This window comes from Mesocricetus auratus, unplaced genomic scaffold (assembly GCF_017639785.1).
Source record: "Mesocricetus auratus isolate SY011 unplaced genomic scaffold, BCM_Maur_2.0 Super-Scaffold_100027, whole genome shotgun sequence".
NCBI lineage: Eukaryota > Metazoa > Chordata > Mammalia > Rodentia > Cricetidae > Mesocricetus > Mesocricetus auratus.
In genome coordinates, this window is record NW_024429208.1 from 2,506,240 (window position 1) to 2,532,932 (window position 26,693).

The window sequence follows — 26,693 nt, forward strand, 5'->3', positions numbered from 1 at the left end:
CCACCGTCCCAGTCCAGATGCCAGAACTTTTTTTAGGTGGTAGGAACTACATTTCCCACAAGGCTCGTCTCTCGGGAGGGGGGGCCTCCGGCGCGTGCGCAGCCCCGCCCGGACGTGTGGAGCGGCTGACGGCTGCCATGTTCCTATTGGCCCGGCGTGCACAGTCAACGCTCCTCTGTGTCACGTGCTCGGCACCCGAGCCTCTGATTGGCCGGTGTGACTTCCGGGATGCCCGGTGTTTGTTCAGCGAGCGCGTTGATTGGCCGAGGCCCGGGAGAGGCGGGTCCGGGAGCCGGCTCATGGTGGGGGGTGGGGGGAAGATGGCGGAGCTGATGCTCCTGAGCGAGATCGCCGACCCGACGCGCTTCTTCACCGACAACCTGCTGAGCCCGGAGGACTGGGGTGTGCGGAGTGAGGCCCGGGGGGAGGGAGCGGGCTTGTGGCCGGCCCCAGGGCCCGAGGCTGGCGGGGAGGAAGCCGGGCCCATCGCCCGAGGGAGCGCGCCGCCGGCGCTCGTGCTTTCCCGGGATGCGGTTTGCGGGGCGACCTTGGCCTCCCGCGGGGGCGCGGGGCTGCCCCCGGGGTCAGGGGCTCGGAGCCGTACCGGACACCTTAGGGGGTGTCTGGCTCTGCGAGTGGGCGGGCGGTGGGTCTGGCCCGGCCGAGCCAATGAGGAGTGGAGCCGGGGCCGCCGTGCGAGCCTCCTGACACCGGGGGAGCCGCCGTGCGAGCCTCCTGACACCGGGGGAGCCGCCGTGCGAGCCTCCCTACACGGGTGGGGGGCCGCCGTGCGAGACTCCTGACGCGGGTGGGGGGCCGTGCGAGCCTCCTGACACCGGGGGAGCCGCCGTGCGAGCCTCCTGACACCGGGGCCTCCTTGCAGACCGCACCTTGTACAATGGCCTGGATGAAGTGGCCGAGGAGCAGGCACAGCTATTCCGTTGCGTGGAGCAGGATGTCCCGGTATTGCTACCGCAGCGTTTCTCTTATAGTCCTCGGGGGTGGGGAGGGAGGAGGACCCCAAACCTGGAGTCATCCCCAAGCCAGAGTTCATCCGGGAGTCACCCCTGCTTTTTGTTCAACCCGAAAACTGCGAGGAGAAAGACCAGTTTCACCGCTGTGTGCTTGGAGTCAGCTTTATCTTAGAGGTGCCGCCACAGTCCCACGCACCCCAAGTTGGGATTTTTGAGAGCAGCCCCCTTCTGACCTTTGAAGTCCCTTTTAAGGGGGGACAGATGACAGATTGACAGCTGTAAGTGTCTTTGCGAGGGCGAGGGAATTGCTTCTTAGATACCGTTAAGGAAAACACAATGCAAGAGGAATACAGGTGTTTTTCCGAGGTTGGCACAGTGGGCTCCTCGGTTTGCAAGGCGTGTGGCTCTTTTGGTCTCACGCCGTCTCAGCGTCCTGCCCTCTAATGTGCCCCGTCGCTTAGTTTGACAGCTGCTCCCTGGATGTGGGGATGGATGTCAGCCCCCCTGAGCCCCCCTGGGACCCTCTGCCGATCTTCCCAGGTAAGAGACCCTTAGGGTTTCCCTGACTTCCCCGCTGCATCCCAGAAGCTGAATCCCGCATGTCCGAGTACAGAGTGTCTGCACTCCCCTCTGGGCTTCCTTTGCGAGAGCATCCCCCACCGTCCGTCCTCACTCTCCACTCTGCTGGCCTTTTTTTGTTTTTTGTTTGTTTGTTTTTTTTTTTGCTTCCTGGTCACTTATTTCTGCAGTGTTAGCTCCGTGCATGCAAGGCAGGCGTTGGACACTGAACTGTATTCCCGGTCCTTCCCGGGTATCTCCTAACTCCCGTTCTTGCAGATCTTCAGGTGAAGTCTGAGCCGTCCTCGCCCTGCTCCTCCTCCTCCCTCAGCTCAGAGTCCTCCCATCTTTCGGCGGAGCCCTCCAGCCAGGTGAGAGCCAAGCCTCCCTTCCCTTCTCCACTGGGTGCCCAGGTTCTGTCTGTCTGCTGAGTGGGAGCGCCTTCTCAGACGCAGCGCCGCGTGGAGCGCCTTCTCAGACGCAGCGCCACGTTTCCTGTGCGTCCACTCTGGCTGTGCCGAGGGAAGATGGGGCCTCTTGGGGTGTGAGCCTTTAGGGCTGAGCCATCTCTCCAGCCCGGTGGGGCCTTTCTAACGTACGGAGAGACGACAGTACTAGGGCTTGGGAAAGCAGCGTTGGTAAGGGCTGAGGATTCTCCAGCTGTTCTTACCCAGGTTGTCCCCTGTAATGTGATATTTGCAATCTTGAGATTTGTGTTGACTCTCCTGGGAAAAGAACAGACAGAATAAAGAGTCGGAGAGCCTGGCTAGTCTGGGGCTGTTGAGACCAGACACGGACGACGGGTGGTGTGTAGGCTCTCGGGATTTTGCGTTCACCCTGACTGTCAGCACGTCTCCAGCTTTCTCTCCTTCTGTCTTCCTGCCTCGCTGCTCACAGGCCCCTGGAGTAGGGGAGGTGTTGGATGTGAAGACGGAGTCCTTGGCACCCCCACTCTGCCTGCTGGGAGACGATCCAGCAACCCCGTTTGAAACAGTCCAGATCACCGTGGGTTCAGTGTCTGATGATCCCTCAGGTAATCACAGCTTATCACTGTCCTTAGGAACTGCCACTGGCGGCCAGGCTGTGGTGGCGCACGCCTCTAATCCCAGCACTCAGGAGGCAGAGGCAGGCGGATCTCTGTGAGTTCGAGGCCAGCCTGGTCTTCACAGCGAGTGCCAGGACAGCCTCCAAGACAATACAGGGAAACCCTGTCTCAAACAAACAAACAAACAGAATAGACCTGGCGCTCCTGTCAGGATGACAGGGACAGGATGAGGCGGGGAGTGGAAACCAGGAAGGGACCTTCAGGGACAAAGCAAAGCCGTGCTGAGGAGACAGTGGCTGTTGCTTCGCCCCTGGGGCCCAGTCCGTCACTCAGTGACCATTAATTTGCATTTTAAAACTGGAAAATTCCGTGCATCTGTATGTGCTCCTCACACCACCCTAGCACACGCCCTGTCTCAGTTACTGTTTTATTGTGTGCAGAGACCACAGCCAAGCAGCATTTAAAAGAAAGCATTTCCTTTGGGGCTCGCTTAGTTCAGAGTTCAGTCCGCGATCATCGTGGTGGGAGGCGGGTAGGCACGGCGCTCATCCAGACCACCACGCGCCCCTCTCCCTTTGTTTTGTTTCTCGAGCTGGGCTTCACCGTGCTGCCCGTGCTGGCCTCAGATCAGGGCCCAACATCTCCCTCCCAGTCTCAAGTACACGGCACTGCGTGCAGCCCCCTCCAGAACTTTATTACAGGAATTCAAACACTGAGAGAGAGGTTGGAATGGCGTAGGCCTAATTCCCCGACTCTTACAGTGGACGTCATTTGCCTGATTTTTATGATCTCGGGTTTGTTTACTTTTGTGGCTTATTCGGTAGACATTTGTTTAGCACCTGCCAGCTACTGGACGGGGCTCTGGTAATGGCAGAAACGGGTGGGAGAGCGCTCTTGGCTCACTCTCTCTTTTTATTCAGTTGGGGAGCCTCAGATCTCCTGGAAACACCCTCACAGGCGCCCACACGAGTGTCTCCGTAGTTACTCTAAACCCCCATCGGTCCACAGCGAAGGTAGCTCTCGCAGTTTGTCAATAGATTTCTGGTACACTGTCAGATGTTACCAGGAGGCCACACCATACACATCCAGCATCTTACATTGTTGGTTGTGAGTCTAGCCTTTAACCGATGAGCCGTCTCTCCAGCCCCATACCCAACATCTCTACAGCAAAGATTATCTGTAACTTTGCAGGGGCAATGTTCCAAAGTCTGATTCCCCGCACTTACAGACTTTATGAGGTCTGCATTCACGCGACACTCTGAGAGATGAGAAGCAGAGAGTTGGCTTTTGGAGAACTTTGTGAGGGTTATAGTACATGCTTTAACAGCGTTAACAACGGTCACTTCCGACGGTGGTGGGGTAGCCCCCCTTTTATTTTCCACTGAATTTACCTTCATTCCTTTCTAATTTGTGTGGCGTGACTATTTGCATCATGTCTGCTGCCATTCAAATAGGTTTAAGAGAGCGTTCACTAGCGACTGTATAATTAAGTTCCACAGTAGTGTTAGTGTCAGCTGACTTTTATTTCACCCACCTTGGGCCTCGCATTTGTTTCTGTGGGGACTAACAAGTTACAGAGCCAGCTGAAGGTTTGTGCTATGCTCCTAGAAGGTAACGTGTGGTCCGAAGGGAGCTTGTGTGACGTCAGAGCTCTCGGGGCTACCGGTTAAGTTTGCTTGCATGGGCGGCATGAGGATGGCGGTGGCAGGAAGCATTGGCATGGGGGTCGGGCTGGTCGTGTGGAGATGAAGACACGGCCACTGTCAGCATGAGAGTAGTCGGATAGGAGCAGGCTGGAGAGGTGGCTCTCCCAGAGGACCCGGGTTCAATTCCCAGCTCCCACATGGCGGCTCGCACCTGTCTAACTCCAGTTCCAGGGATTACAAGACCCTCTTCTGACCTTAGGCACTTACAAATGCGCATGCACATAAAATAAAAACCAAACCTTAAGGAGAAGAAGAACTGGATAGGAACGGGAGCCTTGTGGCTGCTCAGGACTCTCCAGCGTGGATGGACAGGGTCTGTGTGGAATAAGAACTGGCAGATGGGTGATTTGGCCTGGAGGAAAACCAGCAGCTGTGGGTGTGGAACGCTAGGGAAACCCCTGAATAGGAAAATCCCACGGGTGGGGGCCAGACTGTCATCTCTCTGCGGGGCACCTGCAGCAGCCGGAGTCCAGGTGAAGGGGAGAGGACCTTTTCTCCTTTCCCTCAGTAGCTACCTGCTGGCCCCCTCCTCCTCCTCCCCCTCCTCTGTTTCTTTGATGGGTCCCTGGCTCCAAGCAGAATGTGGCACGTGCCTTTTTTTTTTTTTTTTTTGGTTTTTCGAGACAGGGTTTCCCTGTGGCTTTGGAGGCTGTCCTGGAACTCGCTCGGTAGACCAGGCTGGTCTCGAACTCACAGAGATCCGCCTGCCTCTGCCTCCCAAGTGCTGGGATTAAAGGCGTGTGCCACCAACACCCGGCGGCACGTGTCTTTTTAAATTTTACTTGTTTACATTTTATTCACAAGTGCTCTGCATGTAAGGCTGCAGGCAGGAAAGGGGCATCTTGTCCTGTTAGAGATGGCTGTGAGCCACCGTGTGGGTGCTGGGAACTGAACTCAGGACCTCTGGAAGAGCAGGCAGTGCTCCTAAGCTCTGAGCCATCTCTCCAGCCCCCGCCTCCTCCTCTTGAGAGGTCTATATTATGCCCCCAGAGGTCAGAAGAGGACCCCCCTGGAGTTACTGATAGTTGCTAGCCGCCTATGGACTCTGGGACTGGTCCTCTGAACAAGCATCAAGTTCTCTACCACTGAGCATCTCTCCAGCTCGTGATAACCAATGCTTGTGTCTTCCTGCCCCCTGCAGATATCCAGACCAAGGTAGAACCCGCCTCTCCATCTTCTTCTGTCAACTCCGAGGCCTCCCTGCTCTCAGCAGACTCTCCCAGCCAGGTACACAGTTTCCTCTCTCTGCAGCCCCACCCCTCCTCCAGGGGTGTGAGACGCTGTCTCTTGACCCCCTAATGTCTCTGGACTGCCCTGCATAGGCTTTTATAGGAGAGGAGGTTCTGGAAGTGAAGACGGAGTCCCCGTCCCCTCCAGGGTGCCTCCTATGGGATGTCCCGGCCCCTTCACTTGGAGCTGTCCAGATCAGCATGGGTCCGTCCCCTGATAATCCCTCAGGTAATGGGGCCTCCCGACCCTGGGGTCCCTAGTGAGAGAGAGGCCCTCCTCTGCTCTAATTCCCTCTCTCTTCCCTCAGGGAAGGCTCCGGCCACTCGGAAGCCTCCACTGCAGCCCAAACCTGTGGTGCTAACCACAGTTCAGATGCCACCGAGAGCTGGGCCTCCCGGCACTGCTGTCCTTCTGCAGCCCCTGGTCCAGCAGCCCACAGGTATGGCGATGGGGGGCCGCCAGAGTGCGCATGCCCAAGTGCTTGAGCATGAATGTGCACACCAGCTCACTAACCACTCTGACCTGTGAGTGTGAGTGCACACCAGCGCACTAACCACTCTGACCTGTGAGTGTGAGTGCACACCAGCGCACTAACCACTCTGACCTGTGAGTGTGAGTGCACACCAGCGCACTAACCACTCTGACCTGTGAGTGTGAGTGTGGACACCAGCGCACTAACCACTCTGACCTGTGAGTGTGAGTGCACACCAGCTCACTAACCACTCTGACCTGTGAGTGTGAGTGTGGACACCAGCGCACTAACCACTCTGACCTGTGAGTGTGAGTGCACACCAGCGCACTAACCACTCTGACCTGTGAGTGTGAGTGTGGACACCAGCGCACTAACCACTCTGACCTGTGAGTGTGAGTGTGGACACCAGCGCACTAACCACTCTGACCTGTGAGTGTGAGTGTGGACACCAGCGCACTAACCACTGACCTGTGAGTGTGAGTGTGGACACCAGCTCACTAACCACTCTGACCTGTGAGTGTGAGTGCACACCAGCTCACTAACCACTCTGACCTGTGAGTGTGGACACCAGCGCAGTAACCACTCTGACCTGTGAGTGTGAGTGTGGACACCAGCTCACTAACCACTCTGACCTGTGAGTGTGGACACCAGCGCAGTAACCACTCTGACCTGTGAGTGTGAGTGCACACCAGCGCACTAACCACTCTGCCGCTTCCCCAGTGTCTCCAGTCGTCCTCATCCAAGGTGCTATTCGAGTGCAGCCTGAAGGCCCAGCCCCCGCAGTTCCACGGCCCGAGAGGAAGAGCATTGTCCCAGCGCCTATGCCTGGGAACTCCTGCCCGCCTGAAGTGGATGTATGTGTCAGCATGGGAGGGAGCGCTCCGCAGGGTGGCGGCGGGGCTGTGTGGGAGGAAGGCAGAGACCTGTGGTGGTCTCTTCCGCATGGGGCCCTAGTCTGGAAAGAAGAAAGACCCAAAGAGGGAGGGGGCTGGCAGGATGCTGGCCCTACGTCTCCCTTGTCCCACGTTGAGGACTCGGAGGCCATCCTGAAATATGGCAGTGGAGGGGGAGCAGCACTTCTGTGGCTCAGGAGGTCAGGAAGGCAGGGGTGGCACGTGACCTGGCGTGGGGACATGGCCTCTCTCACTCACCCTCATTCTCTGACCTCGCTGGTCCAAGGCGAAGCTGCTGAAGCGTCAGCAGCGGATGATCAAGAACAGAGAGTCGGCCTGCCAGTCCCGCAGGAAGAAGAAGGAGTATCTGCAGGGCCTGGAGGCCAGGCTGCAGGCTGTGCTGGCCGACAACCAGCAGCTGCGCAGGGAGAACGCTGCCCTCCGGCGGCGGCTGGAGGCCCTGCTGACAGAGGTTGGCCTGGGCTGCCCTTGGAGAGGGATGGGAACCAAGCCCCGGCCCCTGTGGTAATGCGCACCCTCCTGTGTCTGCCTCTGCCCTGCAGAACGGGGAGCTCAAGCTGGGCTCTGGGAACAGGAAGGCTGTCTGCGCCATGGTCTTCCTTCTCTTCGTTGCCTTCAACTTTGGACCTGTGAGGTGAGGCCCACGCTGCTCCCCGGAGCCCTCTGGATGGGGCTGAGCCTCCCAGCTGCCCGGTTGTGAGCAGCAAGGGCCTGGGCCGTGTGCACACACATTTCTGGCAGCCTCAGACCGCATCTGTTGGTGGCCGCCTGTTCTTCTGTTCTCCCTCGGGTGGTGTGTTGCGGCTGATGGTGACAATGTTACTGGAAGGTGACTCCCAGGGGTGGGGTGTAGGATTAAAGTGCTTCCTAGCATAGAGTTCGAGGACCTGAGTATGACCCTGTGAACCCACATCTCAACAGTCGGCTTGGTAACCTGCACTCACACAGCAATGCGAAGATAAAGACAGGCAGGTCCCAGTGCTGGTTGGCCGGCCAGCCTTGAGCACTCGCTGAGCTCCTGGCCGGTGAGGGACAGCGCCTCAAACATAAAATAAAAAGGTAGATTGTGCCTGAGAAATGGCAGCCAGGGCTAGCCTCTGACCTCTGTATGTACACACGCATGGATACATAGACCCCCAGTCTCCATCACACACCCACGCAGGTGCCCACTCTGGGCTCACCTGGTACCAGGCATTACAGGACTCGCCCTCCTTTTCCTGTCTCCCGAGTCTGTGAGGCGGCACCTCCTGCTCCCATCTCACGGCAGGGAGCCTGAGTGTCGTGGAGCAGACGGGACCTGTGCCATTGTGAGTGCAGAGCCCCGACCCTTACTGAAGGCACTTGAGGAAGCGGGGCGCGTCACTCTCCTGCCTCCCTCCCACAGCATCAGCGAGCCACCGCCAGCTCCAGTCTCTCCTCGGATGAGCAGGGAGGAACCTCGACCCCGGAGACACCTGCTGGAGTTCTCCGAGCAAGGGCCGCCGGCTCATGGCGTGGAAGCCCTCAAGGAAGCAGCCCAGGGCCCAGAGGAGCAGCAGTCCGGCCCTGCAGGCAGGCCCAGCTTCAGGTGAGAAGCAAAAGACCCCTCTCCGTGAGGGACCAGAGCACGGCTTCCTGAGCCTCTGCACAGCACAGAGCCAAAGTTGTCCTCAGTGGGGCCCTGTGCCGGCCGGTCCCTGAGCACTCCCTCTGCCTCTCTTCAGAAACCTGACAGCCTTCCCTGGCGGGGCCAAGGAGCTACTGCTGAGAGACCTGGACCAGCTCTTCCTCGCCTCTGACTGCCGTCACTTCAACCGCACCGAGTCCCTGAGGTGCGTCCATCTGCCCTTTGATGCCCACAGGCGGCCCCCCTGGCCTGTGTGGACGGGCGGCCCCACTGGCCTGTGTGGAATGCCAGCTCCCCCGCCTTCTCGCGCTTCTAGTGCCTGCTTGGGTACGAGGTGTGGCCTGTCTCCCTAGGCTTGCTGATGAGCTGAGTGGCTGGGTTCAGCGTCACCAGAGAGGTCGACGGAAGATCCCTCAGAGGGCTCAGGAGAGACAGGTAGGAGCCATTGGGTCTGGGTCGTGGAAGGCGGGATGAAGATAAGAGCTAAGCATCCTAGGGATTTCAGGTGGACACCTTGTAGAGCTTTCAGGGCTCGTGGAGCACACGGAGGAGTGAGTGTGAGGTGGCGTCAGCTTCCAGGGACCGCGTGCCTCTTTCCCTCTTCAAATCTTTAGATACTTCTCCTTCCAGAAGTCTCAGCTACGGAGGAAGTCGCCGCCAGTGAAACCAGTCCCCACCCAACCTCCAGGACCCCCTGAGAGGTGAGTACTGGGTAAGCATTTACAAAGTGGGGTCTCTAGGAAGAGCTGTGCCCCCGGGAGATGTCACTGATGTTCCCAGAAAGAGCAGTGTGTCGGCCCAGCAAGGCCCTTTCCTCTCGGCGGGCCTCCTCAGTCTGTCCTCTCCTGCCTAGGGACCCTGTGGGGCAGCTGCAGCTCTACCGCCACCCAGGCCGCTCCCAGCCTGAGTTTCTAGACGCAATCGACCGACGGGAAGACACCTTCTATGTCGTCTCCTTCCGAAGGGTGAGCTCACCTCCTTCCTATCCGTCTGCCTGTCTGTCAGGCGGGGCCCGGTCATATCTTAAGTGGGAAGGCGAAGAAGAGCTGGCAGCCTGTCCAGGTGTCTTCTTCGGCCACACGGCTCTTTCTGCTCCTAGGACCACTTGCTTCTCCCAGCCATCAGCCACAACAAGACGTCCAGGCCCAAGATGTCCCTGGTGATGCCAGCCATGGCCCCCAATGGTAATTCTTCCCTCTGGCTTTGGGAGGGTTCTGAAGTCTGGAACTGAGGAAGGGAGTTCCTGCAGAGATCCAGCAGGGGGAGCTAAGAGAGCAGGCGATGTCCAGAGAGATGAGACACAGGTGGGGAGAGGCAGGGAACCGAGGGGAAATACAGTGCAGGAGACATGGGCCCACCCTGGCACTGAGGTCTCAGGAGTAGAAGGGGAGGATGGGTGAGTCTGGGTTCCAGTGAGACCCTTCCAGCCAGACCCAAAGCTGCGTCTGTAGGTGGCTGGGCTGAGTGGGTGGGCCGGAAGCCTGCTAGACCGCCCTCTTTCTTTCTTTCTTGACATCTTCTCCTGTGACCCCCCCCGCTTGTCATTGTCATTTATTTATCTTCCTACTCCATCCTGCTTATCCCTCCTCCATCCCTGTGCCTGCTTAACTCTGCCTGCCTCTGCCCTTGCTAACTCCCCAATCCCCTCCCATCTCGCCCCATCAACCACCGACCGCCTCCCCTTCTCCTGTTTAACTCCCCTTCTCACAGAGACCGTGTCAGGCCAGGGGCCCCCAGGGGACTATGAGGAGATGATGCAGATCGAGTGTGAGGTCATGGACACCAGGGTGATTCACATCAAGGCCTCCACGGTGCCCCCCTCACTCCGAAAGCAGCCGTCCCCAGCCCCAGGCAATGCCACAGGTGGCCCCTTGCCAGCTTCTGCAGCCAGCCAGGCCGGTCAGGCCTCCCGCCAGCCCCTCTACCTCAACCACCCGTGACTTCCTCAGCTCGTGCTGGCTTAGAACTGGTTTGGGGGAGCCTGATCCTGGAACCTGGGGTGATTGGTAAAGGAAAGCAAGGTGTATGGGGATCCAGCACTTAATGGGAGTAGGCTGGGCGACTCGTCTCTCCTCACCTCTGCAGAATATAGGGCTCCCCTCCTTCCTGCAAACCCCAGCCCCTCTTTCTCTAAGGGACCTATGGAAGGTTCAGTTCAGGGCTGGGTAGCTTCCCGTGGCCTCTTCGTTCTTTGGTTTATCTATTCAGAAGTAGAGGTGGGACTTTGGTCCCCAGGTGGGACAAGAGATGTTCTTGGGTGGTGGAAGTCAGTCTGTGTGTGCGTATTATCTTTTTTATTATTATTAAACAAGTAACTCACAGGGAGTTAAAGGAATGGTGACTGCCTTCTGGTGTGTGACTCCTCTAGGGCCAGCATCAAAGAGGCAGGAACGAAGATGTCCCTGGTGGGGTAGAGTCAGCCCTCGCGTCATCCCTTGCTCCACCCCTGCATCTCTAGGGTACGTCTGTGTCTAACAAGGGTGTCTGTATCGCTGGCGTGACAGCAGACCGTGCAGATCACCGGAATGTGTCTGAGTAAACAGGAAAGACGGGGGGCCCCACGCCCTTCAGCTCCAGTCTTTGCTCTGCAGCAGGTCCCCCGCTTTCCAGGATGAGCTGTCCACACAGACAACAGGCGTGGGGGCCAGAGGGCGCGGAGCCCAGGAGGGCGGGGTCACGGTGCAGGGGCCTGGTTGGGAGAAGGGGCTCTGGACACCCTCTTGGCCCTGGACTGAGAAGACAGACCTGAGGGGGCGTCCAGATGGCTGAACATAGGATGGGACAGGCGTAAGGGCTGCGGGCTCTGAGTGTGAAGAAGGAGCCCGTGAGGGACGGGGTGCCTGGCTGCTGGGTCCCCGCAGTCGCTCCCATCCCGCAGAGCCTTGGCCTGACCCTGCAGGAGTGGCCTGGGTCAGCTGGAGGGTGTGAGCTGGATCTGGGCTCCAGGCCCAGATGACTGGACAGGGGCTGCCTGGCTGTGAGCCTGGCCCTGAAGGAGGGAGGAAGGACCTCACGTGTCCAGCCAGGCTCTCCTCACTCCCGTTACCCACCCCACTGTGTTTGGAGCGAAAACAGACTGGGGAGCTATGGCAACCTGGAACCAGGGCTCCCAGGAACTCAGCCTCTCCTCCCTCCAGAGGGCAACCCTGGTCCACAGCCACTTCCTGTCCCAGGGCCCTTTGAGCACCTTATCCAGGCAGTAAAGGAGACAGATGGCCTTGTCCTGGGCCCTTCATGGGCTTTGAGTTAGCTGATGCCCCTGAGGTGTGACGCGCCCCCACTGTGGAAGGTGAGACCTGGAGCTGTGCTGGGCACCGCCTCAGCCCTGGGTCTGCTGCTGGCACCCATGCGGGGCAGTGCCCCAAGCTCTGGGGTGGCCCACCCTACACCTCTTTCGAGCAGTGGGACACTTGTCCCGGCTTGAGGAGCCATGGAGACGGGTGCAGGGCAGCAGGTGGAAGGAGGCTGAGCGGCTGCCCCTGCAGGCAGTGTGAGCCCCCCCCCATCTCAGTCCACCCGAGCATGGCAGGCCACTGCCACCCGAGCAGGACTTGGACACCCAAGGCTCACTGCTTCCCAGCGTGCCCCCTGCTGACGTCTCTCGACGTCTCCCTTGCCTTTCTTCACCCTCTGCCCACCAGAGAGCTCCTCCTCTACCCCACTGTCACACTGCTGCCCCTGTGCAGCTCTCTCTCTCTCTCTGCGACCCCTCCCTCAGTCAGTCAGCATTCCTTGTCTCCCTCCCGCCATGCTTTTCCTCCTCTGCTTTTCACTCCAAGCTCGGTCCTCTCCCTGGCCGTGGGGGCCAGGACTGGGGAGCCTAATGTTTGCCTCATCACTCTGCTATGGCTTCTGGATACAGCACATCTGGATTCCGGGGCCCAGATGTGTGGTTGCCACAGCGACCTCAGTCCCTCTGGTAAATACAGGCGCCCACCGGCTCCACAGCAGAGAACAAAACAATTGTGTGACTTTCTCTTGTCACGAGATAGAAATGTCCTCCCTCCTCCCCGTGTCCTCCACACCCGTGTCTCCAGGCAGAGTCTGAAGGCTCCAGGATGCCCCCCTCCCTGTTCCTGCCCGCTCTTCTGTCATCCCCTGGGGCTCATCGCTTCCCAGGTTCCCTACCCTCGCCCTGGACCACTCAGCTCCCCACCGTGGATGGCGACCACGGTCTCCTCTCACTGAGTCTACACGAGAAATCTCAGAAGTCCGGGTTCCTCTCCAGTCCGTCTCAAAACCTTCCGTCTTTCCCCTCCCAAAGCCATCGCGGGTGAGAGAGAGAGAGAGACAGAGAGAGAGAGAGAGAGACAGAGAGAGAGACTCCACTCCTAGCCAAGCTGAGCAGCACCATGAGCCCTGTCTGTCTCTTCAGATGTGAGGGTGACGGGAAGGCCGCACTGTGCACAGCTGCTGGGTACAGAAGCAGGGTCGTGTTTCCTGCCCTCCCTTCGCAGGCATACTTCCTCGGGTCACCCTCTGGCCTCTCTCTGTTCCCTTCTGTGCCTTTAGGCCATGCCCTCAGTTGCCCTCAGCTCTCTCTCTCTCTGGACTTTAAAGGTCATTCAAGGATATGGGGCTCCGAGCCAAAGACCCCTGGGAACAGCTCGCACACACATGGTTCTGGACAGCGCTGTGGCCTTGCTGGGCCCTCAGGACACCTTATTGGAGCCGCTCCAGCTCTGAACTCTTGGCTCCCCTGCCCCTCTTCCCCGTCCCTGTGGCTCAGAGTTGACTTTCATTCCTGACTATGAAAGGACATGATTTCCCAGGAGCCTGGGGTCCGGGAGGGGGTGGCTGTAGACAAGCGTGATCGTCTGTATCAGCTCCAGTTCCTTCCACAGACACCTTGTAAACTCAGAAGCTGGAGCGCCTAATTCCCGTGCAGAGACCCCAGCCCCAAGTCTCCTGGCCACGTGCACCAACTGTGCTTAGCATGACCCTACCTCCCAAGTAATAAGGGTGACACTGTCAGCTGCTCAGGGTGACCCTAGTGACACTGTCAGCTGCTTAGTGTGACCCTATCTCCCAAGTAATAAGGGTGACACTGTCAACTGCTCAGCGTGACCCTCCTTCCTGAATAATAACACTGCCAACTACTTAGAGTGACCCTACTTCCCAAATTATAAAGGCCTAGGGAAGACATAGCCCCGTCTGTGAGCATACCCTGAAGTCAGGGCTATTAAGAACCCCAGTGCCACCTGTTCTCCCTGTGACACAATCTGAAGACCCCCCTCATCTTTTCATCTGCTGCTTCCCACTTCCCTGGGAGACCTGAAGGGTCATCACCTACTCATAGCTCTGGGGGATTCTGGCCAAGGCAGAGGAAGGAAGCTAAGCCCAGCTCTGTCCCACACGCTGACTTCATCCTCCCATCAAAGCCAGGAAAAAGACACACCCAGACACACGGACACACGGGTACACCCGTGAGGGAGGTCATATGTGCTGCTGCTCGAAGCCACATGGGGCTGGTGGCAGTGGCCACGGTCGCATGCCCTGCCGGGCCTCCTCCTTCTCAGGCATACCTGTGACTGGGGGGTGTGACCTGTGACTGCAGACACCCGTGCCATAGCCCACAAACGTCACCAGGTACACGTGGACCCCTGTCAAGTCCCCTCGCCACCACCTGACCTGGCTAAGGCGCGTGCACCTCAGTGATAAAGTTGCAGCGGAGAAGAGATAGCCCTGTCCTCAGTATGAAACCTGGGGCTGGGGGTGAAGGGGATGGGACACCTTTCCCCAGACAGTCCTCCGAGGGAAAACTTCCATCAGAGCCCGCCGGGGAAGTCCTTGGCTAAGCACCACCGCACGTCAGTTGCCGCCTCTGGCTGCCTGGCTTCCCCCTGTACCAACCTCTTGACCTCCTGTCTACCTTTCCTTGTCTCCCCACGCCCCCCCGCTACCTTCTCAAGTCTTACGTCCCGGTGGTGTTCAGCCAAGCCTTCGCCCAGCCAGTGCCCAAGCCTCGCTCGCTATTTCTCTAGGAATTCGCTGAGTTTGGAGAATGAAAACAGGGCAGAGAATGCCGAGCTGGGAACCGGAGAGGGGCTGGGCAGAACGGGCAATGGACAGCTGCCCAAGCCCGAGCCAGAGGAGGAGGCAGGAGGGGGAGGACGGGGTGCTGCGAGGAGCCCCAGGATTGATCTTGCACTGCAGAGGTTCAAGCTTGAGTGTGTGGGGCTGCCCGCTGTGCCCACCTCTGCTCTGCGCGTGCTCGGGCGCGCAGCACAGCCAAAGGGGTAGTTTTGAGACCCGCCCCGAGGGACGGTGCTGGCAGAGAGGAGGAAATGGGTTGAAGGTGGCGAAGAGAATGATAGAGAATGTCAGGTTTCTCAGCAACTACTGCAGGGAGAAGGTTAAAAGTGGAATAGGGGTCCTGAGTTCAATTCCCAGCAACCACATGGTGGTTCACAACCATCTATAATGAGATCTGGTGTGTATGTCAGAACATTGTATGTATAATAAATAAATCTTTTTTAAAAAGTGGAATAGGGAAAGGACATAGGGGTAAAAATAAGGGACTGAGTGGTTAAGATGAGGGTACGGGGGGGGGGGGGGGGATGGCGACTCGTCCTGGACGGGGAGTGGGGCTGGTAGGAGGGGCTGGAGGGATGGGAAGACCTGCCCTATCTCCGCTCCCCTCCCTGACCTCATGCTGGCCCTCCCCGTCTCTCCTCCCCCTGCTTAGTGCAGGCGCCCTGCTTTTCTGTCACTGCTGTGAGATCACCAGTCCCGGGTACCGGCTCCAGGAGCCTATGCTGCAACGGACAAGTGAAGGGGTCCCCCCCAAGAGCGCAGGGCTGCTGAGGGGTGCTTACCCTGCCTGAGACACTTCCTTTACCGGGGTTGGGACTGAGCAGGTTCAGAGTGCAGCAGCCAGCCGCCACCACGCTCTTCCAGGTAAGTCCCAGTCCCAGAGGAGTGGAGAAAGGTGAAGGATTTCCCTCCCGAGCGGCTCCCACAGACTCAAGAGTTGCAGGAGCTGCCTTCCAGGACAGGGGTTTTCCCGCTCAGCTCAGAGACAGTGCAAGCAGACACTGGAGGTGTGTTCAGGAGGCTAAGGCAGAATGCGGCGTGTGTTGCACGCACCAGGCTTTGGAGGGGACACCGGCACCTGAGAGGGCCTGGGAACTTCGGGGACTCCCGGAGTCAGGTGGGTACAGCTCGGGCTGGGCTGCTGTCCAGCCGCTCCTCCGGAGGACAGCGCTGTAGATTTTGAATGCCGGGGCTGCAGTTTGCTGAGCCCCGCACTGGGATGGGGCAGAGGAGGCTGCTCCCCGCGTCCAGGATGGGAATTCTCAGGTAACTGTGCAGGAGTCACAGGGGCTGGAGAGGTACGGGGCTTCCAGAAGTGCGGGAATGGGACACAGCGAGGACTAATGGTCCTGGGAAGGGCTCAGAGCTCGCAGAGACGATCCCATAACTTGTTCTTGGCGAGCGCTATGCACGCGTGACTCACGGTTCAGGGAGCCTGCAGAGGCTGAGTGATGTCCCCACAGGGCACAGGGCTGTGTCTTCATGCGGTCCCCCTCCCAGGCTCCCCGCTCCTGTGCACCCAAGTCTTTCCGCCCACTCCCCGATACACGTGACAGGCCTCGGGTGGGGCGGGCGGGGCCTCTTATCTCGCCTGGAAAGAATTTAATGGCTTAGAAACAACTGGAAGTGGAACTGAGGGGAACTACTGGGAAGCCACTGGGAAACAGCAGCTGCTGCAGCCCCGCCCCTGCTGCAGCCCCGCCCCTGCTTCCCGGACCTCAGCCCCCTCCTGCTGTCCCTGGCTGCCTCCAACCCCTGGAGACCCAGCACCTCCATTAGTCAAACTTTCTTCCGCTCAAGCCCAGGCCAGTGGTGCAGGACCAGAACCCATCTTCCTGTCTCTCATTTTCCTCCTGACCTTTCCCACTAGGGGGGGGGTCTAAAAATCCTTTCTCTTAATTTTTCTATTCCTATGGCCCATATGCTTTCTCCCCAAAACAAGAGGCACCTGGATCCCCCAGCTCTTTCTTTCTTTCTTTTTTCTTTTCTTTTTTTTTTTTTTGTTTTGTTTTTTCTTTTTCCAGACAGCGTTTCTCTGTGGCTTTGGAGCCTGTCCTGGAACTCACTCTTGTAGACCAGGCTGGCCTCGAACTCACAGAGATCCGCCTGCCTCTGCCTCCCGAGTGCCGGGATTAAAGGCGTGCGCCACCAACGCCCAGCTCCCCAGCTCCTTCTTACTGGCACCCTCTTTTCAACTAGCTTCAGCCCCGTATCTGAGACTCCGTTTTCTCACGCCTGGAGTCCTGCCTCCCCCTCTCATTGCCAGACTTTGCTGGCCGTGGGGATGACAGGCGGAGTTGAGCATGGCATTGGATGGGACCATACCCCATTCCCTGGAACACCCCTCATGGAAGTTTGTCCCTTTCCCACCCAGTAGGACCAATGGTCCCTGGCGACTAAAGTTGGCCACACACTGAATACCAGGGGTGCTGAGTCACAGTTTGGGAAGATGCCCCCACCCTGCCAGCCCTCCAAGCATGGAAGGATGCCAGGAGAGTGAGACCAGCACCCCCCCCCCCAACATATTTCAGAAAGACATAGGGGGGAGACGCAAGAAAAACACAATTGTCTGCTTGCCCGGTGCCAAGAGAGGGGCCAAAATTTTCCAACCGTTGGGAGGGGAAACGGGAGGGTGGTGACAGGAGAGGGGAGGACCCGGGCCTGGGAAAGAGGCTCTGGGACGCAGTCTTTGAGGACCACACATCTCTTCAGCAGCACTTCTGGAGAAGCCAATGGGGTTTCTGTACGTTTTCCTGCTGCAGGGAGCCCCCCCCCCATCACCTATATGAGAGTGAAGCAGAGTCCAGTTGCTTGAAGAGACTGGTTGGTCAACAAGAGGGGCCCAGGGAGGGGTATGAGGAAGCGGGCGGGAAACACGCACCCTCCGCTCCCCACCACCCGGAGAGAACAGCTCCTGGTGCTGTCCACACCACAGCTCAGTTTTCAGACTCTTCGTCAGTGTAATCCACTTGCTTAGACATCCCCCCCCCCCCCTCAGTGACCAGGTGTGCAGCAGCCACAGGGGCGGATGCCATGTCCGAGTGGCTCACGGGTCTGCAAACATGCTTGCCGGATCTGTGCTGATCTGTGGGTTCACATGGGGGTGCACTTGCATCCGAATCTGCGGACAAATGCAGGAGGCTGTGTTTGCTACGAGGCATATTTGAGCGTGCACGCACCCCGCGGCTGGTGCAGGGGTGATTTTCAGGGTCTTCGGCACAGAGCCACAGGTAGGATAGGCCAGAGACCCCTCCCACCAACTGCTTTGCTGTCAGAGGGAAGGGCCGCCCTGCCTCTGGTCCCCCCCTTCACACAGGGGTCTGCCCCCCTGGCTCTCCTGGCTCTTTATTTTGTTTTACTCTTTGCGCCTCGGTCTTAGGCAGCCTAGGCTATTCTTAAATTTCCTATGTGACCCTGGCCTGCTGGTCCGTCCGTCCTCTACTGCCCAAGTGCCGAGATTTCAGACATGAGCTGCCACACCGGGTTCATGTGGTTCTGGGCTCAAACTTAGAGCTATGCTCGGCAGGCACCTCACCAACTGAGTGACATCCTTCTGTCTCTTGACACCAGCCAGGGAGCAATAGTGTCCGGTGGCCCCCAAAACACCTTTCTCTTTGACCAAGAGGAAACTGGGAAATGTGTATGTTGGGAGAGGGTAGCCACAGCCCTTCCTTCCTGGCCAGTCACCGTTTCCACGGCTCACTCTGCCCTCCGGCTCTCTCAGCCTCTCTGCTCCAGATGATCTGGGCGCCTGCCGATGTCCCTCAACTTTCCCCGCAGCTCGAGCCCACCCTGCCTCACCCCGCTCCCTGTTCATCAAAGCCCTCTCTCCGGCCTCAGCCTTTCTTCTCAAACCGTCTCTCCAGTGTCTAAGTGAACCCCACAAACGCCTCCAGTTGCATATGCAGACAAGGCAACAAGGGCCCCCCAACCCTGAGTCTGAACCCCATCACCTCAATTTGGGATTTAAAAAAAATTTCCACAAAAAGTGCTGGGGATTATATAGCTCAGAGATAGAACATTTGCCTAGCATATACAAGACCCTGGATTTGACCCTGGCACAATAAAACTAATTTAAAGCCAGGCGGTGGTGGCACACCCCTTTAATCCCAACAGAGACAGGCAGATCTCTGTGAATTCGAGATTAGCCTGATCTATAAGGGCTAGTTCCAGGACAGCCTCCAAAACCACAGAGAAACCCTGTCTCGAACCCCCCCCCAAAAAAACCACTAATTTAAAAAGATGGATAAGTAAGTGAATGTCTTCAAGGGCCAGCAAGGTGGCTCAGCAGATAAAGGCTGTTGCTGCCACGACCCAGTGACGGTGACCCTTTGAGAGTTGAGTTCCTGGAACCTACATGGTAAACAGAGAGAACCGACTCCCGAAAGTTGTCCCTCGACTACCCTACCTTCAATGTGGCGTGTTATGTCCACACAGGAAATAAACAGCTGTAATGGAAATCCACAAAATGAAATTGTCCCCCTCCCCACTTGTGTTCCCCGCCCCCAAATGCTGAACCCAGGCTCACACGCTACCGTGGAGGAGCTCCATCCCAAATGCTGAACCCAGGCTCACACGCTACCGTGGAGCTCCGTCCCAAATGCTGAACCCAGGCTCACACGCTACCGTGGAGCTCCGTCCCAAATGCTGAACCCAGGCTCACACGCTACCGTGGAGCTCCATCACAAATGCTGAACCCAGGCTCACACGCTACCGTGGAGCTCCGTGCCTGTCCTTTCTTGGTTCTGTTTTTTACATCAGTGAGTTTGATTGTACATGATCATCTAAAAATCATCTAAATGCATTTTTCTCATATCTACTCCATCTCCATGACCCTCTCCAGCTCTTGGAATTTTGAGATGGGGTCTCACCACGTAGCCCAGACTGGTTTTGAATTCCTGCACTTACTGCCTCAGCCTCCCAAATCCTGAGATTGCAGGTGTAATCTCTAAGCCCAGCACGGAACAAGATATTTTTGTTTGTTTGTTTGTTTGTTTGTTTTTACGAGACAGGGTTTCTCTGTATTGTTTTGGAGGCTGTTGGTCCAGCCTGGCCTCGAACTCACAGAGATCCAACTGCCTCTGCCTCCCGAGTGCTGGGATTAAAGGTGTGCGCTACCACCGCCCGGCCCAGAACAAGATATTCTTAGCACCCCAGAAATCTCCCATCAATGCCTCTTCTGGTCGCTCTACCCCAAGAACACCACACTTCCAGTTCAAAACTGCAAGTTTAAGTTTGTTATCCTCTCTCCTCAAACTCACACTCCTTTTCTTTCTTTCTTCTTAAAAATCTGATATAGAATCTCCCTGTGCAGCCCCGGCTGGCCTGGAACTCACTCTGTAGACCAGGCTGGCCTCCAGCTCACAGAGATCCTCCTGCCTCTGCCTCCCGCATGCTGAGATCACAGGTGTGCGCCACCACCGCCCTGCTCACTCAGACTTTCTTTATAGATGATCCAGCTCTTTCTTCTCTGGTTTTCTTATTCGATTAGGAGCCATCTGTAGTATTACGCTTAACAGTACGTGAACCGTAGTTTGTCTTCATGCCTTTTTTTTTTGATTTTTGAGGCAGGGTTTCTCCGAGGCTTTTGGAGGCTATCCTGGAACTAGCTGTGGACGGTTCTGCTGTGTTGTTGTATCTGGTGGTTGCCCCTTGGGGCTGCTGTGGACGGTTCTGCAGTGTTGTTGTATTATTTGGTGAGTCCCCCTTGGGGCTGCTGTGGACAGTTCTGCAGTGTTGTTGTATCTGGTGGTCGCCCCTTGGGGCTGCTGTGGACGGTTCTGCAGTGCTGTTGTATTATTTGGTGAGTCCCCCTTGGGGCTGCTGTGGACAGTTCTGCAGTGTTGTTGTATTATTTGGTGAGTCCCCCTTGGGGCTGCTGTGGACGGTTCTGCAGTGTTGTTGTATCTGGTGGTCGCCCCTTGGGGCTGCTGTGGACGGTTCTGCAGTGTTGTTGTAGTCTTAGGAGTCACTGCGGATTCAGCAGCTCTGCGCGTGTCCAGCTTTATTACACAGCCTGCGTTCTGCCTGTTCCCGAAATGCTTATACCGTCTGGTCCTCCCAGCATCCTCCCCGCCTGCTGGTTGGCTCTCTGGGCACAGCTACTGTCCCTGCGGGGACTTCCAGGCCCAGACACTGTCCGTGGTCCTAGCCCTGACCTTGGTCCTGTTCTTGACTCCAGCCCTGGTGCTAGTCCTGGGCTTAGATTGGACTTTACCGGCATTAATAAAACCAACAAATATTTACCAAACACGTTGGATGTGCCAGGCGCAAAGGATACAGGGGCCAGGAAAGACAAGGAGAGGAACGGTAGCGCCCCCTGTCTGCCTTGATGTGTGTGGGAGGCGCTTGAGAGGCAGGAAAGCGGCAGCCCCGCCCTTTTCACAGAAGCCACGCCCTTTTCACGCAAGATCGCAAGCCATCAGAAACGGTGCAAGCAACAACTGCGTATTATGCACTGTGATACCGTGACGGGGGCCTCCGCCTGATCGAGAAGGCTTCGTGTGGGTGATGTGTGGGGTGGAGGCCTGAAGGATGAAGCGAGGGGCAAGCGTGCTCCACGGAGAGGTGACTGTGAGGTGTCTGGTGAGGACCAGTGCTGGCGCGGATGGTGGGGGGGGCTCAGTGGGGCAAAAGGGGCTTGCTGCCAAGCCTGATGACCTGGGTTCAATCCCCAGCACCCTCACGGTGGAAGGAGAGACGGTCGGCGTATTGGACATCACAGACTGCTTCAGAACGGGAGGGGTGGCCAACTTGTTATCATCGATTTTGAGAGAGGTTGAGTAAAATGAAGATAGACGTCTCTTAGATTTTGTGGGGGATAGCTGGGTGTTGGTGACGCACGTCTTCTATCCTGGCACTCGGGAGGCAGAGGCAAGCGGATCTCTGTGAGTTCGAGGCCAGCCTGGTCTACAGAGTGAGTTCCAGGACAGCCTCCAAAGCAATACAGAGAAACCCTATCTCAAAAAGAAAAAAGAAAAAATTTTGTAGGGGAACCATAGTGGGGAGTTGCTTGGCCATCTTGACCGTGGTGGGGAAGCCAGTTGGAGCAGATTGAGGCACGTGTGCTTGCAGGATCGGGAAATCGTGATGGAAAGTGCAGTAAAGTATGGTGATGTCAGGCAAGGATTTGTTTTTAATCACAGGCCGTAACTCTCAGACAAGTCCTACATGTGCAGCCCAGTGAGCCGTACATGCATACGTTTAGCCCCAACCCAGATCAAGGTACAGGATGGCCCGGGAATCTCCCCTGTGTCTCCTCTGGTCTGTGGTATCCCTAGCTGTGAGCCCATCCTGTCTCCTAAGAGCACAGATTAGCTCTGCCTGCTCATGCGCTTCGCACAAGTAGCGTCTTCTAGAACATCATCTTTTTGTGTCCGGCGTCCTCTGCTTGGCGTACGCACGAAATTCATCCGGCAAAGAGGAATGTTTTCTTGTTGCTTAATTCTCTGGTCTGTCTCTGCCGATTGAGCTGCACTTCGGCTAATGTAAATAGGCCTTTGAGCAGCCAGCAGTGTGTGGTGGTGTGCGTGCCTGTCATCCCAAAACGTGGGAGGCTGGGGCAGGAGGATCAGAATTGTCAAGTCGTCCTAGACTACCTAGTAAGACCCTTTATCAAAACGACAGCGGTTTAGGAAAAGAAACAGGATAACTCAGTGGTTAGGAATAATTGCTGCTCTTGTGGAGGACCCGGGTTTGTTTGTTTTAGGTGTGTGTGTGTGTGTGTGTGTGCGCGTGTGCGAGTGCGCACACAGACATGTGGAGCCCAGAGTTCGACACTGGTGTCTTCTGCTTTTCTCCGCCTTATTAAGACAAGGTCCTGAACCTGGAGCTCACCCTGACTGCTGTCCTGCCCCATCTGCTCAGCTCTGCTCTCACAGGCATGCTCTGTAGTGCCTGGCGCTTACACGGGGTTGAGGATGGAACTAAGAGTCTAAGGCTCACACACACTTTACCAATGGGCCCATCACCCAGCCTCTCCCTCTCTCTCTCCTCTCCCTCTCTGTTTCCCTCCCTCTCTCTCCCTCTCTCTCTCTCTCCTCTCTCTCTCTGTCTCTCTCTCTCCCAATGGCCCAGTCATCACCCCAGCCTATCTTTCTCTCCCTCTCTCTCTCCCTCTCTCTTTCTCCCTCTCTCTCTCCCTCTCTCTCTCTCCCTCTCTCTCTCCCTCCCTCTCTCTCCCTCTTTCCCCCTCCTCTCTCTCCCTCTCTCTCTCTCTCTCTCTCCCTGTCTCTGCCTCTCTCTCTCTCTCCCAATGGGCCAGTCATCACCCCAGCCTCTCTTTCTCTCTCCCTCTCTCTCTCCCTCTCCCTCCCTCTCTCTCTCTCTCTCTCCCCCTCTCTCTCTCTCTCCTCTCTCTCTCTCTACCAGTGGACCAATCATCACCCCAGCCTCTATTTTCGATTCTTCCTCCCCTTACATTCACATTCCTGTTTACCTCACACGTTTCTCCCAGTCTGTGAATTGTCTTGTTTTCTTACTGATGTCATTTGATGACCAGATGTTTTCAATTCATGAGCCAGGCATACAACTCCGTGGTAGAGCCTTTGCCCGGCATGTTCCATCCTCGACACGGAGGGAACAAGTCAGGGAGTGAAGTTATCACTTCCAACAAGGTCCGCTGTGTTCGTTCTTCTGCGGTTAGGTTTGGCCACCTCACTTAAGCAATTTTCACTCACTCCAGTCATATTTTTTTCTGTGTTGCTATGGGAACCTTTGCTTTCCCTTCTGTAGTTTCTGTATTTGGACATAAGGTAGAGACCAATTCTTTTTGTTTCCCCTATACGGTTCTTTACTTTTTTTTTTTTCTGAGACAGGGTTTCTCTGTCTAGCCCTGGCTATCCTGGAACTGGCTCTGTAGACCAGGCTGGCCTCGAACTCACAGAAATCCACCTGCCTCTGCCTCCCAAGTGCTGGGATTAATGGCGTGCACCACCAACACCTGGCTCCAGCTTGGTTCTTTAATTGATGCAACGTTATTTATTTATTTGATTTAGTTGTTATTTTATTTTTGTGTGTATGAGTGGTTTGCCTGCCTGCATGTCTGTGCACCAGTTGGATGCAGTGCCTGTAGAGGTCAGAAGAGGGCGTCAGGTCCCCTGGAACTGAGTTACAGAGGGTTGTGAATCACCATGTGGGTGAATGCTCTTAAGCCCCAGCCATCTCTCTGTTTAGTTGTCAGAGTATCTTAGCCATTAATCAGCCATTAATACAGATGGGTCCTTTTCTGAGTCCTTCTCCACCCGTATGCCCTGACACTTCTGTAAAGCTCGGTATTTGACAGTTTTTTAATTGGAGATATTTGAGTTCACTAAAAAAATTAAATGGCGGAGCCGGATGTTGGTGCCACATGCCTTTAATCCCTGCACTCAGGAGGCAGAGGCAGGTGGATCTCTGTGAGTTTGAGGCCAGCCTGGTCTACAGAGCGAGTTCCAGGACAGCCTCCAAAAAAATACAGAGAAACCCTGTCTCGAAAAACTAATAATAATAATAATAATAATAATTAAAAGGCAGGACTGGAGAGGTGGCTCAGCTGTTAAGAGCACTGACTGCTCTTCCAGAGAACCTGGATTCAATTCCCAGCACCTACATGGCAGCTCACAGATCTGATAATCCTCACACAGACAGACATGCAGGCAAAACACCAATGTAAATAAAATAAAAATAATAAATAAATTGTTTTTAAAAACTACTTTTGAAAAACAGAAAGGCAATACTCTTGGGACCCTTTTCCTCGGAGTGGGTTGCCCTGTCCAGCTTTGATATGAGGGTTTGCACCTCGTCTTATTGTAACTTGTTATCCTGTGTTCAGTTAACTTCCCTGGGAGGCCTGCTCTTATCTGAAGGGAAACGGGAGAGGAGGAGAGGATTTGGGGGAGAGGGGAGGTGGTGTGGATGGAAGAGAGGCTGCAGTCAGGACATAATGTGTGAGAGAAGAATAAAAAGAATTAAAAGGTGAGCCAGTATGGTAACACTCACCTTTAATCCCAGCACTCGGGAGGCAGAGGCAGGCGGATCTCTGTGAGTTCGAGGCCAGCCTGGTCTACAAGCGTGAGTTCCAGGACAGCCTCCAAAGCCACAGAGAAACATTGTCTCGGAAAAAAAGTAACAAACAAACATTAAAAGGCTCCCTGGAAAAATGGCTTAGGAGGTACAGGTATTTGCTGCCAAACCGGAGAAACCAAGTGAAATCCTAGGGACGCCTGAAAGTTATTCTTTGCCTTCCACCGGCAAGCTGTGGTCTGCCCAGCTCCCCATAATAAACAAACAAACTAGCAAATGTGTTTCCTTTGGGAGGCTGGCAGGAAGGATTCAGTTGAGAGGGAAGGATTAAAGGGGGGGAGGAGCCCAGCAGAATAGTGCCTGAAGCTCATCCTGGCGGAGACAGTGTTCAAGGCCATCCTTGGCTACATGGACCCAGCAGAGTAGTGCCTGAAGCTCATCCTGGCGGAGACAGTGTTCAAGGCCATCCTTGGCTACATGGTGAATTTGAGACCAGTGCTAGAAAGGAAAAGGAGGAGGAGGAGGAAGAAGAAGAGGAAGAGGAAGAGGGAAGAAAGGAGGGGAGTCTGTCAAACATTGGGCACAGGGAAGTTGGGTTCAGGTGCTGGGGGGAGGGGTGCAACTTGGCCTCATCTGCTAGACACCCTTGGCACAGGCGTATTGGGTGCAGTATTATTATTTTATTTTATTTTTTTTGGTTTTTACGAGACAGGGTTTCTCTGTATTGTTTTGGAGGCTGTCGGTCCAGCCCGGCCTCGAACTCACAGAGATCCGCCTGCCTCTGCCTCCCGAGTGCTGGGATTAAAGGCATGAGCCACCCCAGCCCGGCTGGGTGCAGTCTTTATCCAACCAATTTTCATGCTAAGCACGTGCATCCAAGCCAGGACAGGTGAGGTCTCCATGCTCACAGACCTCGCTTTCAGTGGTGGGAGGCAGATCGAAAAAGAAACAAGCCCACAGATGATGTCTAGGCCACACTAGACGCCTAGCGGAGTGTGAGCAGGGCCGTTCTGACTGGGAGGGGGTGGGGACAAGCTGCTCTGCCCATCATAAGACTGTCCTGAGCGAGGCCAGTTAGGCGCAGAGCTGTTAAGAGGTCAGCGTTCTAGACAGAGGGAACACGCAGCACAGACGACCCAGGGCTGGTCTGTGGAACAAAGAGAAACCGGGTGGCGTAGGGTGGGGGAGCGGCACCGGTTAAATGGGGAAGACAGGGCGAGCAGCCGACTTAGGACATGACATGAGCCAGGCCTGCCCAGAGAGCCTGCCCTCTAGGCTGGCGTCTCCTCTGCGGGTGAGTTGCGGCTGTCACTGGCAGGTGTTCTGTTGGCGCCCTGGGGATCGGCTCCCGGCTGCATCAGTTCTCACGCTGGTCCTCTCTCCCTTCAGCTTCCTGAGTGATGCCAGCTCAGCGCGCCCGGACGTCTGTTCTCACTCTCCTGGTGTTGCTCGGCACAGCCAGAGCGGGCCCTTTCTCTCCTCGTTCCAATGCCACCCTCCCCGCCCCACGGCCCCCTCCCCAGCCAGGGGGCCCCTCTTCTCAGCTGTACGAGCACACCGTGGAAGGCGGGGAGAAGCAGGTGGTGTTCACGCACCGCATTAACCTGCCCCCTTCAGCTGGCTGTGGCTGCCCCCCGGGCACGGAACCCCCGGTGCCTGCTTCAGAGGTGCAGGCCCTGAAGGTCCGTCTGGAGATCCTGGAGGAGTTGGTGAAACGGCTCAAGGAGCACTGCTCAGGAGGGTGCTGTCCCACGGCCGCCCAGGCTGGCACGGGTGAGCACTGGTGGGGGTGGGGGGTGGCCGAGAGGAGGAGAGAAGAGGATCAGGATGGGAGAGGTGCCTGGGGTGCCGTCAAGGATCCTTGGTATGGAGGAGAGAGACAGTGTGCCGCTTCCTGGTCTTTAGGGGTGATGGGTGCAGTGAGGGGCGCAACTTGGAAAGCAGAGATCGGCTAGAGTCGATCCAAACGCTCGCAAGAGGGCATGTATGCTAAGCAACGAGGAGCCTTAAGAAGGCTGGGCTAGGGTGGAGAGATGGCTAAGCAGTTAAGAGCACTGGCTGTTCTTCCAGAGGACCCGAGTTCAAATACCAGCACCCACATGGCGGCTCACAACCGTCTATAATGAGATCTGATACCCTCGTCTGGCCTG

General features: G+C 56.5%; 2 protein-coding genes across 3 annotated transcripts in view; both read left to right on the top strand.

The window, feature by feature from the left end:
- Window positions 1-272: 272 nt before the first annotated feature.
- On the top strand, window positions 273-10,840 carry Atf6b (activating transcription factor 6 beta). 2 transcript variants are annotated; one of them, XM_005086845.4, is made up of 18 exons: window positions 273-402; window positions 884-963; window positions 1,436-1,514; window positions 1,812-1,903; window positions 2,430-2,565; window positions 5,425-5,510; window positions 5,606-5,741; window positions 5,821-5,952; window positions 6,706-6,839; window positions 7,165-7,350; window positions 7,442-7,533; window positions 8,284-8,466; window positions 8,603-8,710; window positions 8,859-8,940; window positions 9,136-9,206; window positions 9,359-9,470; window positions 9,605-9,689; window positions 10,216-10,840. In XM_005086845.4, the coding sequence occupies exons 1-18, from the start codon at window positions 300-302 to the stop codon at window positions 10,443-10,445; spliced, it is 2,127 nt and encodes a 708-aa protein (XP_005086902.1). In that variant the 5' UTR covers window positions 273-299; the 3' UTR covers window positions 10,446-10,840. The 2 variants fall into 2 exon arrangements, with proteins under 2 accessions (XP_005086902.1, XP_021079117.1); XM_021223458.2 differs by having other exon boundaries at window positions 285-411.
- Window positions 10,841-15,203: 4,363 nt separating this feature from the next.
- The window catches only part of Tnxb (tenascin XB), a 59,394-nt gene continuing 47,904 nt past the window's right edge, over window positions 15,204-26,693 (top strand). The window contains 2 exon segments of the mRNA XM_040732027.1: window positions 15,204-15,405; window positions 25,933-26,316. Coding sequence (XP_040587961.1) covers window positions 25,944-26,316 — 373 coding nt within the window. The 5' untranslated portion in view covers window positions 15,204-15,405; window positions 25,933-25,943.

What these genes read in the sequence shown, in the direction of transcription:
- Atf6b (XM_021223458.2), top strand. Translation starts at nt 300, where the DNA reads ATGGTGGGGGGTGGGGGGAAGATGGCGGAGCTGATGCTCCTGAGCGAG. An exon ending in CCCTCTGCCGATCTTCCCAG is followed by an intron (nt 1,515 to 1,811) that starts GTAAGAGACCCT and finishes CCGTTCTTGCAG; the next exon opens with ATCTTCAGGTGAAGTCTGAG. An exon ending in TGGAGGCCCTGCTGACAGAG is followed by an intron (nt 7,351 to 7,441) that starts GTTGGCCTGGGC and finishes TCTGCCCTGCAG; the next exon opens with AACGGGGAGCTCAAGCTGGG.